The sequence below is a fragment of the Megascapheus bottae genome, chromosome 11 (genome assembly GCF_031878675.1).
Source record: "Megascapheus bottae isolate mThoBot1 chromosome 11, mThoBot2.hap1, whole genome shotgun sequence".
NCBI lineage: Eukaryota > Metazoa > Chordata > Mammalia > Rodentia > Geomyidae > Megascapheus > Megascapheus bottae.
The window spans coordinates 6,899,271-6,917,246 of NC_143519.1; the positions used below are offsets into that span (position 1 = coordinate 6,899,271).

Consider the following 17,976-nt stretch of genomic DNA (forward strand, 5'->3'; position numbering starts at 1 on the left):
CTCCAAGGAAACTTCTCAAACTCAGCTGACTGATTCCAAAACTACTGTGGGATTAAATGCATAGTTTCCAAAGTCAATAGATTCTAACAGAAGTAGAGAAGGGAAGAATCTCAAAAAGCCAGCACCAATATGTGTCTCAGATCCTATGAATGTCAAAGTGAACTCTTGGCCTCCAGCTGCTGTCCTCTACCTGGATGGCACACACACACACACATGCACCCCAACCCCATCATGCCAGTCTCAGAACATCATCCCTAGTATCTAATCAGAACCACTGAGGATTGTTCTCCACCAGAGGAAAAGCCAAGGTGGTCATGGCTGTCATGGCATTACAGTGTGCTGCCCAAGCCTCCCCTCAGAAGGACAGATCTCCGAGCTGGCTGTCACCCAGCCCATAGCTGTCAGGGTCAGCAGGGATGGCCACAGCTGAGCAGTCCCCTCAGCCAAGGCCACAGGTCTTCCCAGGATAGCATATCCCAAGTCTGGACCACAGGCCATCACTAAGGTCCAGATGCTTCCCCCAGCCAGGATCACCATCAAAGGCCACTCGAGGTCAGCAAGGACAGGGGTCTGAGGCTGGGCCAGTGTTGCAGGCTCATTTGCATGCGTCTCCATCCCCATGACACTGCCTCATGAATGAGCACGTCCTATCTCATCCCAGAGCTGGTTTCTAGGGAAGCCACCTCACCACACAGGCCTAATTGAGCTGCTTTCCTCCCAGCTTTCTGACCTCAGATCTGACCCACCTCCCTGCTCAGCCATCAAGCACATAGCCCGTGGGCTGTCTTCTCATGCATCTTCAGCCATGCCTCTGCCTGCAGGCCCCAGCAGGACCCTTCTGCTTTCCTGGAGCACCCTTCTCTCAGCCCTTCCCTCCCCCCTCCCCCGCCTCCTTCCTCACCTCCTTCCCTCTGCTCAGATGTCCCCTTTGGTGTGAGCCTTCCCTGACACACCAGGTAGGAAGTAAGAGGGTAGTTTTCAGAAGGAACAATTCTGGTTTTTTCAAACCTGCTTTATTTATCTCTCTCAGTGTAGATTTTGTGTACCAGTGGGGCAGTGTGCAGGTGGGCAGCTCAGGGGCTCTCAACCTCGTTCCTGATTGTGAGGTAGGGATAATGGCATTACTGTCCTTCTTAGAAGAGTTGCAGGGATTAAATAACTGTGAAAGTAACTGACTGTGGAAATTACAAAGCTCCTGGGAAGTCTAAGGAATTACTGTGAGGTGGCCCTAACACATCACTCACCTGAAAACTTGCACTGCAGGATATTTGTATCCTGGCTGATAAGTCAGGGTCCCAGGACAGAATGTTTGCTTGTGCTCGGTGCTGAGTGACATCAGCAAAGGGGGAATCCCCAAGGGGAGAGTAACAACCCAGCTGGGGACGCCACTTGGGAAATGTCACCCAAACCAGTCCTAATTCTTTCTCCGTTTGCACTGTTTTCCATTACTTCAGACTTTATTCTAATCTCTAAGGTCTATGTGCTCATCAGATGAGCTTTAATGAGCTTTAAACTTTCAAAACAGCCATATGTCTGCTTATTTGAGATTAAAAGCCTAAGTTGCTCAATACATCTTCAACCCAAAGTTTTATGTTTATTATTTCTTACTCTGTGAAACAAATGTATTTTACTTGCCTTACAACTAAAACAAGTGCCAGGTCAGGTGGCTCATGCCTGTAATCCTAGCTACTCAGGAGGCGGAGATCTGAGGATCAAGGTTCAAAGCCATGAGACTCATCTCCAATAAATCACTAGAAAACCAGAAGTGATGCTGTGGCCCAAGGGATATAGCTGAAGAGCTCAGGGACAACACCCATGCTGAGTCCAAACCCCACAACCAACCAAAAAATAAATAAAATAAAATAAAACAAGAATGAGACAAAACAAAATGAACTCTAGGATATGGAAACAAGAGGTGATTGTTGTTCTTAATATACGATGTGCTATTATTTCTTTTCTCTTTTTTTCCACTTACGATTAATCTCATGTGGTTACTGTATCTGACTTTGTTACCTGGCATATTCTATATAATTTTATTTGTTTATTTGAAATAGGGAAGGGAAGGGGGAAAACAAGATGATTGGGTGGAGGGAGGGAAAGGGGCACAAAAACATGAGAAAGGGTATCAAGGTTCGAGAAGTAATGTACCCATTACCTTACGAATGTAACTATGACTCCTTTATACATTATCCCAACAATAAAATACAAATGAAAAAATTAAACAAGAAGGGCTGGGATGTAACTCAGTGGCAAAGTGTTTGCCTAGCAAGTGCAATGTCCTGGGTTCAATCTCCAGTACCAGAAAAGAAAGGGAAAGAAAAGAAAAGAAATGGGGCCAGGAGTGTGGCCTAGTGGTAGAGTGCTTGCCTAGCATAAACGAAGACCTGGGTTCAATTCCTCTGTACCACATGCATAGAAAAGCCAGAAGTGGTGCTGTGGTTCAAGTAGCAGAGCACTAGCCTTGAGCAAAAAATGTCGAATGACAGTGCCCAGGCCCTGAGTTCAAGCTCCAAGAATGGAAACAAAGGAAGGAAGGAAGGAAGGAAGGAAGGAAGGAAGGAAGGAAGGAAGGAAGGAAGGAAGGAAGGGAGGGAGGGAGGGAGGGAGGGAGGGAGGAAGGAAGGAAATCTTTCAGAATCTCCAATACACTCATGTTGTCTCCATATTTTATTTGGTAGAATGAAATGCCATGCCCGCAACCTCATATTCCACCCTTAGCTGATTTGCAAATCAACCAAGGTTATGCCAGAGGCCTCCCCAACCCAGCAGAGGTGTCACTATCTCTCAACAGGTAACAATAGAAGCCACAAAGGTCTAATAACATTATATATCTGCCTTTTCAGATTTACTTGTGGATCCCCCTATAGCCATTTCTAAAGAGAATGACATAAGCTAAGGTATAAAAGAATTAACAATAATATTCATTTAAGAGATAGCATTCTCAAATTATAATTTTGCAATTATTCATTTTAAAAAATAAGTGAAACCATTTATTAATTTCTTATTGTTGTTGTTTATGTGGTACTGAGGAATTAAAGCCAAGGCCTTATGCATGCTAGGCAAGCATTCTACCACTAAAACACATTCCCAGCCCCACAACCTTTATTTAAACTAATAATAAATAAGAGAATGAGGAGAACAATGATCATGTCATTTGACTTACAGCCCTGAGTGCTGAATGGGGGAGATAAGGAGCATATTACCAAAACCCTACAGCCACACCCATGCTATAAGGGGAAATCTTTGTCTGGGTAAGTCAAATCTAGGAAACAATATTTCATTGGCATAGTGGGGAGATAGAAAGTATTTGCATATGTAGTTATCTACATAAGTCAAGGCCCATCAGGTTATTCAGGGTTTTTTGTTTGTTTTTATTACCAATCTACTAGAAACTGCCGTCATGTCTCCATCTCTTTGTTGGAGGACATTAAGCACTTCTTCGATTTTTCTTCATAGCTTTGTACAATTTAATATTTAGACTAGGGAAACTGGAAATCTCCTCCAAGTCAAACAGCTCCTTAAATCTATCAACAAATTTGTTTTCTTTCTCCAACCTGAATTTCATGGCCCAGAGAATGATGGTAGTTTCTCTGCACAGATGGTCAAAGGTAACCAGGAGTTCTTCCAGGAAAGGATGAGCATAGACAACGTCTGCAGCCAGAATGTAGTCAAAGTTATGAGAAGACCTAGGGAAGTGTTCATGTAACGCTACACCCCAGGAGAGTTCTTTCACCTGTGGTCGGTGCTTGCATTTCATTTGGGTGTTTCGAGAAATATTATATTGCAGGTTGCCAAGTAATTCAGGCAAGTCGGTGGCGGTCACACGAGCACCTGAAAAGCAAAGGTCAGGAGAAAAAATAACCCTCTTGGAATGAGGTTAAACAATTATGTTTCAGATGCACTCTGTACTTCACACAAAAGAAATGACAGTCAGTACCTGCAGTATCGTTCATAATGGATGCTAAGGCAGAAGGAGAGAGAGAAAAATCAAGGAGAGAGGGAGAGAGGGAGGGAGGGAGGGAAGAAGGACCACTCTCCGTGGTACTTTTATACACCACCATACTTTCTGTTCTCCTGGGATTTTTGTCTTGTTCTTGTTGTTAGTGGTGGTATTTTTTATTTATCTACTATAAGGAGAAAAATAACTGAGAGAGAACTTCTAAATATCTGGTTACCTCCCTAGGATAATCCAGTCAGTGATAAAAGGTAAACTGTTACTTTCCTATAAAATTTTGAGCTTAGGTCCCAAGGGAACAAATGGGCTCATGGAACACTGGGCATGCTCTAGTTGAAAAGGAAGTGTGCATATGAGCATATGCATATGAACATGAAAGGAAGTGTGCATATGGTGGTGGGGGGGGAGAATACTTTTCAATGAGTTACATGGTGATGTCATGGCATCCATGTTTTCCCCAAGGTGCCTGCTATAACTCCATCATGAGTGTTCATTTTCCCATCCAGATATATTTAAATTTTAGCTGCACATGTATAGTGGTCATAGGGCCAAAGGTCAGAGCTACAAGACGGAAAGCTTAGATAGGAGGATAGAAACAACTTCTGGGCTATTAGTAAATAGGAATGGTCATTTTCATGGAAGAAATTTGGCAGCAACCAATTTGTAGAAATTTGGTCCTTAAAGTGAACTTCAGGCAGTAGCAAAGCCTGTAAATAAAGAAATGCAGCCAACTCTGCAAAATCAGACAAGCTGGGAAAAAAGAAGATGAAGCCAGAACTGGAAGAGAAGTCTAAATTAATCAAGACAAATTAGAGCCTATTCTTCAGCTACATGTCAAATTTCTCTTAATATTGCTTGCCATTATATTAAAGTAGAAAGTAAAGAGCATATCATTGTTAGAAGCCTATAAATGTGAACCATTAAATTCTAAGGTAAAAGGATCTATCATTTTCAACCAATCTTTTCAAAATCCCATGATAAGGAACACACCAAGTCATACTAAGTATAAATCATCCAACTATTAAATTTAAGATCATTGCATCTAGAGAGGTAAACATGAACACTTTTAGAATACTTGCTAAGCAAATTATTTGCTGTTTGTTTCCATTTAGACAAATACGCCAAAGGAATCAATTCTTCCTAATGAAATAAATAACTTCTCTAAACATAAATTCTGGATCAAAAGGCATATATATATATGCATACATATATGGACTTCAAGGGTCTTATTATTTTCCCAGTGTTTAGAAAGTTGTAAATTGCTAAATCTTGAATTCCTCTCAAGATTTCAGGGTGGCAGGTAAGTCCTTCTGAAGATTAAAGAAATCAAGACAGACTTGGTTAGCACATATCAGAGAAGGCATCTAAACTAAGGCAATGGAATAGATAATCACAACAAAGAAAGACAACTGAAATAGGCTCCCACATTCACAGAGACTATCACACATTTAGTGGAAAAAGAGGGATGGCAAAGATATTAGGGATCATAGAAGAAAATGGAAATGAACTGAGAAAATAAATCCAAAGATAAGGACACAAGATTAGGAGCAGATGTGTGATTTCTGTGTGCTTTCTTTCCTATTCTAAAAGAGGATTTTTAATTCAAAATATAGAACTAAAGAGCTAGGAGCAGATGACTCACCCTAAGTACTCAGAAGCTAAGACCTGAGGATCACAGTTCAAAGTCAGCCTAGGTAGGAAAGTCCATTCGACTCTTATTGCCAATTAACTACAAAAATCCAAAACCAAAACAAAACAATAATAACAACAAAAACAGAAGGGTAGCTTTGGCTCAAGTGGTACAGTACTAGCCTTGAGCACAAAAGCTCAGGGACAGCACCCAGACCCTGAGTTCAAGCCCTAGGACCTGTACCAAAAAAAAAAAAAAAATAGATAAATAAAAGAGGAGTCCAAAATCCAAAAGCAATCTACAGAACACTGAAATAATTCTAAAAGCTAGCGTACATCTGAAATGGCTATTATTGATTGTCTAAATCCAATATTGCTCAGGTCTTCTGTAGCATTCCAGATGCTTAAATTCATCCCCCAGTCAGTATACTTCAGATAGGATTTGTGACTTCTTACTCCATGGGAAAAAAAAATACTATTTACATAGAAAATCCTGGAAAGAAATCAAGGAAGAAATAGTTAACATTGGTTAACTGCTTCTTGATAAGCCCATTTATGTAACTAAGAAGTGGCAAATAAGCCCAGATCACTAAAGTGACTAATGATATTGGATCATTAAATTTTCTGATCTTTCTCCACCCATCAAAAATACATACTTACCAAGTAAACTTGCCACAATGGACACTAATCCTGTTCCAGCTCCAATTTCAATCACATTCTTGTCAACCATATTATACTGCTTTATATTTTTTTCCAGGAAATAGCATAAAACAAGAGCCTATGAAATGTCAAAGAGAAGGGCTGTTTAGTAGTAAGAAATAACAGAAAATTAAACCCTAATAGATAACTCAATAGGCCACAATTATGATGCACATGTATGTCCATGTTGAATATGGGTGTATTTGTGGTTCTTACACATCATCCAGAAATCACTATCAGAAACACATGTTCCTATAATTTCAGCACTTTTTTGCTAGAAAATTTCCTTGGGGTTTGAAAGGCACAGTCCAGTGGCTTAGATTTAGTTACCATTAACAAGAGTAACCTCTATATTACTAGTTATTTCCAAGTCTAGTCTGAGTTTTGGAGGCCAGGGCATAGTACCCAGTTTGATGCCCTTTGTGGTATTATTGGATTAAAATAGTAGAGGCTTAATTCATTTTTTTAAAAAGCATTTTTATTTATCCTACAAAGCTGATGAAATAGACTAATTGGTGAAAGCCATTTTGAATTGTGAGTGTCATTTGACCTCACAAGGTGACTTTGCCTGTACACTACAACAATGATCTTTAAAACAGACTGGAGAACAATTGGAAAGAAAATCTGGAAGGAATTATACCGATGGCCAAACAACAGCACCGTAACAATCCGTGGCTTCTGTAATTCGAATCTCATGCCCCACAAAATGAAAGCCTTCCCAGGAAATGGAGGTCACCACTGCAGGAATAAAACACCTGGCCATGATCTCGTCGACCACTGGCTTGTCATCATGCTCTTCCCCTGCCTCTGAGGAGAGACAGTGGTTGTGTTTGTTAAGTCCTTAACACATGAGAAGAAACTGAAGGAAACACAGAACGTCTTAGTCTAAGTTACTTACGAATATTCATTGAGGGCAGATGAAATAACTCTTCAGGATATCTCACAAATAAGCCTACTGGGGTGTCAACATTGGATTTTTATGGAAGTTGGTATTATTACTAGCTATCTCAACCATCTTAAATAAGGGTTAGGAGATAGAAGAAGTGGGGTGTTGTCTAGACATTTAGGGTCCAATCAGAACCAAGTGTGTCCCAAATGGTTTCCAGCTGACCTACGTTTCAAAAGAAAAGGACTTGTCTACCACGCCACACTCCTGATGCCACAAGCACTGACCCTCTACGAACAGAAAGGTGAAATCTGGAGATTTTTCATCCAGATCTGTCTCTTCTAATAAATGCGACTACATTCCTTGAAGAGCTCCAGAAGCCAGACAAAATTGGAAATTTGTTTTTGTGAACTTTAACTTTCATTTCACTGTATGCACATTGCTTGCTGAGACTGCAGGAATGGAGAGGCACAGTTTGCGGTGGACATTCTGCAGGGAAAGGCAGAGAACATTAATTGCTTCCTTGACCTTTAACTGAGTGTGTCCTCTCAGGTCTCCTTGCCTACTCCTTGTAAATGTAGCACTGCTTTGACAAGTCACCTAACTTACCAGGGATTAATAGATGTTAAAGTACACCAGATCCCAAGAGCATCTCCTAAAGTTCCAGTCTGATATAAAAAAATATTTGCCAGTGAATATTTACTGGACCAACCTGACATCTCTGACTTGGCACAGTCCTTTAAAGGACAGTTGGCTAGAGTGTTTCTGCTGCTACTGACAAGTGGGTGATAACAATCACCCACTGAATAAAGCTAGTCATTTCTTTCTGCTAATGGCTACATCTTTGTCTTCATAAAGAAAGGGAAATATAATTGCATACTTTTTATAAACAAAATAAAATTTTAGCTGGGTGCTGGTGGCTCATACCTATAATTCTAGCTAGTCAGAAGGCTGAGATCTGAGGACCATGATTCAAAGCTAGCCAAGAACATCTGTCAAGATTCTTACCTCCAATTAACCACAAAAAAGTAGGAAGTGGAGCTATGTCTCAAGTAGCAGAGTACTTGAGCACAAAAATTTCAGGGACAGCACCTAGGCCAAAAGTTCAAGCCCCAGGACTGGCAAATAATAATAGTAATAATAATAATAGAATTTTTAAATATACAAAGAGTTGTTATAAACAAAAATTATATATACTTCCAAGATAAAGAATTTGCAAGGTGACTTTACAAAACAACCATAACCATTATTAATTACCATATACTTTATCTATACTCCATATGCACACTATAGAAGAACACAACTCTATCCATTGAATTTGCTAAGTCAAATCTAATACACCTAGAATGATCTTGCATTTCACAGAAAACATTATTTAGTTGGATAAAGTAAATTGATGTTTTATAATAGTACTCTGTATTTAAATACTATATGTATGCTACAGGAATTTCATAAGAGAGTTGCCATAATTTAAAGTATGAAATCAAAATCTATTGAATGTAGTTGCTTAAAACAGCTTGGCTCAGCTGGCAAGCTGGCACAGTGGCTCACACCTATAATCCTGAGATCTGAGGATCACGGTTCAAAGCCAGCCCAGACACAAAAGGACCTGAGACTCTTATCTCCAATTAACTTCTAGAAAAAGGAAGTGGCACTATGGGTCAAGGGTAGGGCGGTATAGCCTTGAGCTGAAGAGCTCAGAGACAACACCCAGGCTGAATTCAAGCCCCAGGACCCACAAAACAACAACAACAACAACAACAACAACTTGGCTCACCTACGACGCTATAGACATGTTTTATTTCATAAATTAATATGTTTCTATGACATACAATTTTAAGTTCTAAAAACTCCCAGTGATTGTATATAGAGATTCCCTTCTTGAACACTTGTTTGTTAAACTTGTCATTTGAAATATGATGTAAAAATCAATGTTAATAAATTCTTTAATTAAAAAAAAAACTTGGCTCACAAGGAGGCAATAGAGTAGAGTAGTTATGCCCTCTCTGACACCATTAATAACGAGAGTCAAGGTAATGGTGGAAAGATTACATCCTGAAGAGAAAGAGGAAGGGCACTGGACACCATGAAGGAAGTGTTAGCACATCTGCACAGCGTGGAGGAATACAAAGACAAGAAGTAGAACACTCAGCTCATGGAGGGGAAGGATTGCAAAACACAACCACAGATGGCCCTGGCAACAGATTGGCAATTTTAACAGAAGGGCTAAGTCCACACTTTCCCTAGAGTAGGGACTGATATGAGAGTGTCTGTTCCTGTATGGTGGGTAGGATGAGAAAAGGCAGACATTTTGTTATTCCCCTTGTCTCAGTAAGCATTAGTGAGGAGCCATCCTGAGAGAGGAAGCCTATTGTTTGCTCTCAAGCTACTCTGGGTAACTGCTGGTCCTCGTGAATTTCATATGACTCTGTATTGCTCATGTTACACTCCATCCTCTCTCTAGTTTGCTGGGTAATAGTGAAGGGGGTACAATAAATAGCAAATTCTGACAAAAACTGGGAAGGCCTTTTCTGTTGCAGTAAAATGGAATTGGTGTAATTGGGAATGAAGGTGAAAATTGGAACCAAGGTGAAGATGGAGTGTATGTAGAAGGGCTGTTAAACAATGTAAAACATGGTTGCATTATTTGTGCAGGCTCAAACTTATGAAGGTTAAATACCATAATTTTTCCATTTGTTCTGCATTTTGATTCTGAAAGAAAGCTGGCTTTGCCCATTTCTTATTAAAAAAAAAAAAAACTTGTTGTAAATCCAAAAAAAAAAAAAAAAAAAAAACAACCAAGCATCATGAGTTCAGTGCCTTGGGATGTGATTTCCCTTTGGAACATGTTCATGCACGATAGTTGTGGATGTGGATAAGGTCTGGGGTAGATCTGTGAGCCATTAAAACAGTGGGGGCCTGGACAGTGAAGGATATTCTGGTTGGTGGTACCACGTCCCGTGGTGAGAAGCAAGTCTCAAGAACCTCGGGAGACTGAAGAAACATCACTGAGCCCATGACTGGCAGAGAGCTCGGCATCTGGGAGCTGCCTCCCAGTTATTTGCTTTTGCTGGTAAGGCACAACTGGGAGCAGCGTGTTTGCCCAGTAGAGCTCTGCAGATCACATGACTTCTTCCCAAACTTCTAGAGTAGGGAAATGTAGTCATTGTTTAATTAAGTCAAAAGACATGTTTAAGAGTACAGGCTAGCTATATAATACCATCCATTTCAAAGCTGATGACAAAAATCTCTTATTTGAGGGACTAGGAGTTTAGCCTAGTGGTAGACTGCTTGCCTAGCATGCACGAAGACCCAGGTTCGATTCCTCGGTACCACCTACACAGAAAAAGCCAAAAGCGGTGTTGTAGCTCAAGTGATAGCCTTGAGGAAAGCCCAAGGACAGTTCTCAGGCCTTGAGTTCAAGCCCAAGACTGACAAAAAAGAAAAATCACTTTAACTGAAATATAACAAAAAAAGTGGCAATGTCACATGGTATCGTTGTGGTAGAGTGGAGGGATCTATGTTCTAAACATAATTTATAAGGAATGTTCCCCAAAGTGCATGACTACTGTTATTGATTTGGGATTGAATGTTGAAATGATTAATGCACTAACAGATAATACTTAGCTTTTAGTTAAGATCTGAAGAGGAGGAATTGCTTCCAAAAGAGAACAGCATTAACATACATATCATCTAATATATATATGTATTTATATTTCTGAAGAATTTTTCCGCCTATAGGCTTTCCTTGTCTAGCATTCAGACCACAAGACAAATATATAAAACTGGATAATGTCAAACAATGTCAGGCTCCCTAAGTGAAAAACAGGAAACTCCTGATGTCTATATGTTTAAACAGAAGCTGCCTACTTTGATCTTAGAGTACTATTTTATTCATTTAATACTGAAAGATAAATACTGAAAGATCCTAACAAAACCATCATTGAGATATAGAATTACTATCTTGGGCTTATGTATGTTTTTTAATGCATTTTCGTATAAGAAAATGTCTTAAGACAATCTTCGCTATTAATCTTTGCTAATACTGACTTAAAATCTACCCGGTACTCTGAAAAAAGAGAATGAAGTGAAAATTAGCAAGACTCCCTCACATTATGAGGGTGATTTTCTTGAGGAAAATTCAACAGTGAACTGACCACAGTGATGGATTGCAGCAAACCTTCACAAATAGGAGCTGTCTAGGTTTTTCTCTTTCATAACTTTAAGATCAGTAAGAACAATATTAAATGAAAGGGTCAAAGCGCAGAAATACACCCCCAAAATAAAAAAAGAAAACACTGATTCTTTAATAGCTATGACAGGTGAATTCAAGCTTCCATTTGAGCATGTCATGAAAACTTGTCAAAGTAAAAAAAACTCCACTAGGTGAAAGAGACTGCCACTCAACTGAATCTTCTCTTCAAAGTCAAATGTCATGTGCTTTTCAGAAATATGTACAGATTTTTAAAAAGACATTATCGAAGGTATTTTGGGATTAGTAACCGGTCACAGGCTAACATTTGTGAACAACTCAGCAATGGCAAGATCTTGGGCCTTGTGTTGAAATGAATTCCTGAGAAGATTCCACAAATATCTCCTGTCTGTTGGTCTGCTTAGTTTCAGAAATGAACAGTCTGTAACTAATCAAGTAGACCAAACAGTCTTATAGATTATGTTGTTGCAGACGAAAGAAAATTCATCCTTTTCTGGGACTGCTCAGGATGTACATAGAAAATAAAAAGGAGCCCAAATTAGTTGTACTCGGAGTTTAGTACTTGGATCTAACATTACAAATGTCAATGAAGTTTGGTAAGTGCTCTGGAAGCAGCGTGGGTTCTCTGACTCCTGAGAAGCATCCTAAAGGAGACACTTGCACTGGAGGGCTGCTAGAAACCAAGGTGTATCTGGTTACCCTGGAGAACATCACCCACCCTGAGGAAGCTGGCAGAATCGGACACACATTGAACAATGATCTTTCTTCTGTAAGGTGAAGAAGAACTGATAGAGGGTGTTGGGACAAGGACACTCATGATTAGAGCTGATATTTAAGAAGTACATCTGGCATCAGGAGCCAAAGGAGTGAGGTATTAGAAGCTAATTCAAAAGGTGCTGTGAAGATTCAGAGAAAGGACAGCCAAGGAGGCAGTAGCCAAGAGTGGAGGAGCCAAGAATGCAACCGTGAGCTTTGGGAGCAGTGGCAGGCCTGCCCTTGAGGATAATAACTGGCATTCAAATTCCAGCTTGAGTTCTGAAGACAAGTGCAGCAGACTGGTGGTTATTTTATATATATATATATATATATATAGCATGTGAACACTCAGTTCTTAAATTTTTTTATATGTTGATGAATGATGCTTACATTATGTGCTACTAACATACCACTTTGGATATCATCTGATAGGTTGCTTAACCAGTGATAGAATTAAACATCCGTATTATATGGTTAAGGCAACATTATTCGTAAAAGCCATAGTACCTATTTACCCAACTCTGTGAAGATTGATAGGAAACCTTCTGAGAAACAGCCATGAGAACATCACATTAGGTCCTACAGGGAGCCAACAGAGCAGTGACCAGAAATATCACAGCATCACTAATGAGCAGCCAATAGACACACATTAATTATATCTAAGGCATTCGTTCTCTCATTTATTGAGCACCTGGGCACGGTGGCTATGAGGACAGACCAATGTGGAAAGGCTATAACAGAGGCTTAATTGGATCATTTGAAGCTAGAAAGACCTACATCTCAGAGAGTTCAGCAAAGAATTACCTGAGCCTTTTTTATTATGAGCTTGCTAGCCAACTAAGGCAAGAAAGACATGTCAAATAGAGGAAAGATATGCACAAGAACCTGCTGGGAAACTCCTGAGAACTAGAACAGAGGATAAATGGGATAGCTGCACTACATAAAATACTTCAAGCCATACTAAGAAGTCTTGATGACACAGTGAGGCACTGAAGAATTCAAACAAAAGGCAAGTGTGATAAGATATGACTTTGAAAAAACAAAAACCACACAAGCTGTAGTGTGGGAAAAGATCTAGAGTGCATAAAGAATGTTAGTTTGGAGACACAATCAAAGGCAGGAGAAGAAATAAGGAAGTCCAAGGGCCAAAGAAACTGGTGCTGAGAATGAGAAATATGGAAATTTGTTAGGGAAGTAAGACAGGAAGTAATGTGTAAGGGTGCAGAGGAAAAAAGAGGAGATGGAAAGGAGTCTAGGGCTCTGAATGGCCAGGGATATGCTGGATGGAGGGGCAGATTTGGAAGGAAAGGCGTTCTTGATTGATGCTCATTCTGTGGCATGGCATGCAGGCCATGGAGCTGTCCTGCTGACTGCAACCTTTCTGCAGGAAGAGCTGCACAACAGTGCCAGCTGTGGCACCGCCAGCTCCGGGACTTCCCCTGAAAGCCCCCACACCACCCATACCACCCACTCCTCTGTGATCAGCTTGTGCTCTGGCTCTGCCAATTAGCCTGAGACTTGATTAGACTCATTGCGGGTGGAGGTCCTTCCTGTCCCATCACCCCATCTCCCTTATGTGGAAGACCTAAGTTGTAATCCCAACATCCCCACAAACGTTTACACCAAGACATTCTTTCCATGTCTGATGCCATTCTGGCATTATTTCTAGAAGGTCCTAAACTGACACAAGCACAATGTCAACTAGGCAGCTGGAGCAACAGGCTTGGAGCTGTTGTGCACAGGAGTAGTGAACAGGGGAGGGGGGTGCGGGAACTGCTCCTTGGAGTTATGGTTTTATCGCACTCTGCTACTTGTGCTAATAGCTAGAGAGGAGCTCTTGGCAATGGGCAAGAAACAGCTTATCTGGAATAATGTGGGTGAGGTTTTAGACCATTTCGATTATCATGTAGAAATATAGAGGAATCATTAGCTCTCACTGAATCTGTATCTATAATTCTCAGAACTTTGTCACAGTGTTGAAATACGAGAACTGAGCTCTGAGTTCACTCCATCCTTTCCAAGCACAAGATACTAAGTATAAAAGAGTGAAGACAGATCAAGTCAACACCCTTCAGGACTGGAGAGAACCAAATGTTCCTCCACTTGCTGGAACCCTTGCCAGGAAGCCACCTCCAAGGACACACAATCCCCTTCTTACCACGGTTTATTTGGCTTATGGATGGTGATGGGCTAGGTTCATTCATGTTACAGAATTTTTTAATCCTAGTTCCGTCTCAATCTTACCTTGAACTTTGTGCCATTTGTCAAATTGTCCACCACAGTTGAAATCAAGAGTTGCTACTAATGGTCACGAGGATAATGACATAATTTTATTCAAAGTCCACCTGGAATTTGTGTCTTCACTCAAATTATCTAAATGAGTGGATTCTCTACATGATTACAACTTAAATGTTTAGGTTTGCAAGAGTCACTACAGTAGAACTGCTGGTGTTGAAGCCAACTCCGGGCATGTACCCAACTGTTGTCTGCCAGAAGCAATGGTTAGCTAGGCAGAAGCCACCTGGTAATGCTAAAACAGAATAAAATGGGACTGTAATTCTTAGAAAACATCTACAGTGTGCACAGTATGCAGATCAGAAGGAAGAGAAAGAAAAACCATGGCAATTTTAATCTTGTGAAAAATGTTGTACTATTGCATGGCAATTCTCCTAAAATATCTCAGGAACCTGGACACTTGTACCTCAGCTAAGAAATGTCCTATATTATTTCACAATCAGACAAAGTCATACTTCATGTATAAAATGGATTGATCAAAAATACTCTAATTTTTATTGTCAGTGTGATATATAGAGGGATTACAGTTAACAGTCGTGAGGTAGTGAGTACATGACTTCTTGAACATTGTTACCCCTTCCCATGTTTTTCTCCCACTGCCCCTTCCCTACTCCCTCCCAAGTTGTAAAGTTCATTTCCAACATATAAATTCTGCTTATATCTAGAAGTCTAATTGCATTATATATTTCCCTCTAATTACAGTCAGAGAGAAAGAATATAAGAATGCTAGCGGTGGTCTTTATAGACTAAATTTATCATTCATTCAAAAATTAGTAAAATTGTTTAGCTTTTATATATAACTGATTTTGTCTCTTATAAGTTTCTTATCTGAAATAACTTAAAAATCACAATAATAGTGTAGAACATTTTTAAAATGTTATTCCATTTTGAGAAATCAAAGAAAAACTCTCCTTAGTACATCTACATATTTAATTTATTGTCTGTCAAGTTTTTCTCTAACAGAAGTGTGCAGTAGAATATCTTAGTAGACTGGGGATATTTTCTGGTGTGGAAACACTAGACATAATATGCAACTCATATAAGTCCTGCCTCCTTTTAAAGACTTCAAAGAACACTGCAAAAGTAAGATTTAATAGCCCATTGTTTGCCTTCCTAGAGTTAGTCACATGACAAAGTTATTTACCTCCTTGAACTTCTGGATCCATCGAGTGGTGACTTCACAGATGACTCAAGGTAGCTGACTTCTTTGTTATTTATCAAATGCTAGACAACTAATTTATTAAAATGCCAAATGGTAATGATTATTCAGTAATGTGTATGATATATATTTACAACTGTACAAGAGACTAACTCCAAATATAATTGAGAAAAATATACTAAAAGCATTACACATTAACAAAGTATGATTTTTAAAAGACCATACAAACACAATCTAGTGCAAGTCAAAATTAGAGCAAGGACTTCAGTCAGAAACCCTAAAAGCTACTGGAGCAAGAGAAATCTTCACCAGCCATAACCTCAGCTGTCATGAAGACAGGCATCATCAAAATCATCATCGGACTAGCAAGCCAGCAACTGCATAGTTAAACATCAAGAAGGAAGAAGCTTTGTCCTGGGTAGTAAAAACACCAGTATTAATGTAAAATAAAGCAGCCCAGCATTGGATCCAAAGTTCTCATCAGTGCATCATTAACACATCTACAACCTCAAACAGCCCAACCCAATGTGTTTTTGAGTAGCTTCTACCTTGAGTCTACACCACTCTAGCAAACACTTGAACCTGAAGAAATTAAAATGCTTTGACTCTATACAGCAGGTAATAAAATTAAGTTAAACGAGCTCTAGCTCAACCTTTCAAAACAATTCGATGTGTTTACATCTCAATTTGGTGGCATACTACAAATAATTACTGCACTAATTAAATCTAACTCTTCTTGCTTCCACAGGTCCAGAAACACTTTCCACAGCCACTGCATTGTTCTTTACAGCATGCCTTGGTAAGGTCGAAGCCAAATTATTTCCCCAACAGTTTACAGACAAGGCACCAAAGGTTAAATTAACTAGCCAAGGTCACACAGCTGAAGCAACAGCAAGACACACACACATGTCATTAGCAATTTAATATCTGTTCCACTACAGAAGGCAGTCTTCATACCTGTTTCTCTGAAGATTGGTGTTTACTCCACAGTAAGCTTGGTTGTCCCTAAACAAGTCAGCTGAGGTTTTATAGAAGGCTAAACAATAGCACCCACAACTCAGGTTTTGTTGCGAAGACTGGTGGTAGTGCCTGAGAGTGCCAGAGAGCGCTTTATTACTGTACGGGCTGGCAGCGAGCAGGGCACGGGGATTAGGATTCTGACAGCTGCAGATTCTGTGCCACAGCAGTGGGGCTGGACTACAGGGATGGGCTGCTCCGAGCCTTGTCTCAAAACGGAGAGCAGAGAGGCAGAGGGAAGTGACCCACTGCCTCCAGGCAGTAAAGCCTGTTGCGAGGAAGCAACCTTCTTGCCAAGTTATCCTGAGACTCTGTGGCTACCATGTCATAGGAAATGGAGACCACACACTTTTTATGTCCCCTATCTGGGTGTGAATCCTGTGAGGAATCTGACAACTGCACAGCATGTGTATAGCATTGCTCTGCACCAAGGAATCAAACAACTATGAATCCTTGCTATCTTGATGGACTGTGCAGATGTGTGTCTCATATACCAGCAATCCCCCTTAACGCCCCCACCAGCCAATGGAAGCATCCTCCTCCATGTAAAGTCACCAGAGGCAACAAAAATCCCACAATGTGCACACGTCCTTAAGAGAGAGCATGGCCACTAAGAAGCTTCTGTGGCTGGGTGCCTGTGGCTTACTCAGGAGTGCTGAGATCTGAAGATTGCGTTAAGAAAGTCTGTGGAACTCTTACCTCCACTGACCTTCCTTGAGCAAATAAAAAAGGGGGAGGGGAGAGGGAGAGAAAGTGGGAGTAAAAGAGGGAGGGGGTAGCAAGAAATGTACTCACTACCTTACTTCTGTGACTCACCCTTTGTAGATCACCCTTGCAATAATTTTTATTTTTAATCTTAGGAACATCACCCAGGCCGTGAGTTTAAGCATTAGGACCTACACCAAAACCAAACACCTATTTATACCATGATGCTCACAGCACTGAAGTTACTAATGCACTGGACAGGACTAGAGGTCAAGAAATCTAGTGTTGGTTGATCTTGTCAATCATCATTTAGACTTGGGGCCATTGACTAGTCAGTCAAGGCCTTAACTTCCTCGTCTACACAACAGGAATAATAGAAAAGATACATGATGGGGGAGGAGCAGGTAGAAACACTTTGGGAAGGCCAAATTATAAATAATGTGGACTACGATGCATGGACATTAATCTGGGGCCAAAGCAAAAGTAATTACTTGGTGAATAAAACCACGAATCTTTTGCAAGGCGTTATTTATCTCACAGACCCCAATGTTGTCGTGAACATGAGGGCAATTTCCGTTACTCTGAACTGTGTGTGGGGAGATGGACGTTTGGGGACAGGTGAGGCAGAGCCGGGGAGCGCACACGGGGGCCATGCCCAGCGG

At 40.4% G+C, this 17,976-nt stretch overlaps 1 protein-coding gene across 1 annotated transcript; it reads right to left on the bottom strand.

The window, feature by feature from the left end:
- Positions 1-3,427: 3,427 nt before the first annotated feature.
- Positions 3,428-17,923, bottom strand: LOC150056701 (methyltransferase-like protein 21E). Its single transcript, XM_090341898.1, has 4 exons — positions 15,578-17,923; positions 6,924-7,090; positions 6,245-6,362; positions 3,428-3,831 (listed from the first exon to the last, which is right to left on the bottom strand). Exons 1-4 carry the CDS (start codon positions 15,597-15,599, stop codon positions 3,428-3,430), a joined length of 711 nt encoding a protein of 236 aa, XP_090198024.1. The 5' UTR covers positions 15,600-17,923.
- Between the last annotated feature and the right edge of the window lie 53 nt (positions 17,924-17,976).

What these genes read in the sequence shown, in the direction of transcription:
- LOC150056701 (XM_090341898.1), bottom strand. Translation starts at nt 15,599, where the DNA reads ATGGATCCAGAAGTTCAAGGAG. An exon ending in GTGCTGTTGTTTGGCCATCG is followed by an intron (nt 6,363 to 6,923) that starts GTATAATTCCTT and finishes GACATTTCATAG; the next exon opens with GCTCTTGTTTTATGCTATTT. An exon ending in CATTGTGGCAAGTTTACTTG is followed by an intron (nt 3,832 to 6,244) that starts GTAAGTATGTAT and finishes TTTGCTTTTCAG; the next exon opens with GTGCTCGTGTGACCGCCACC.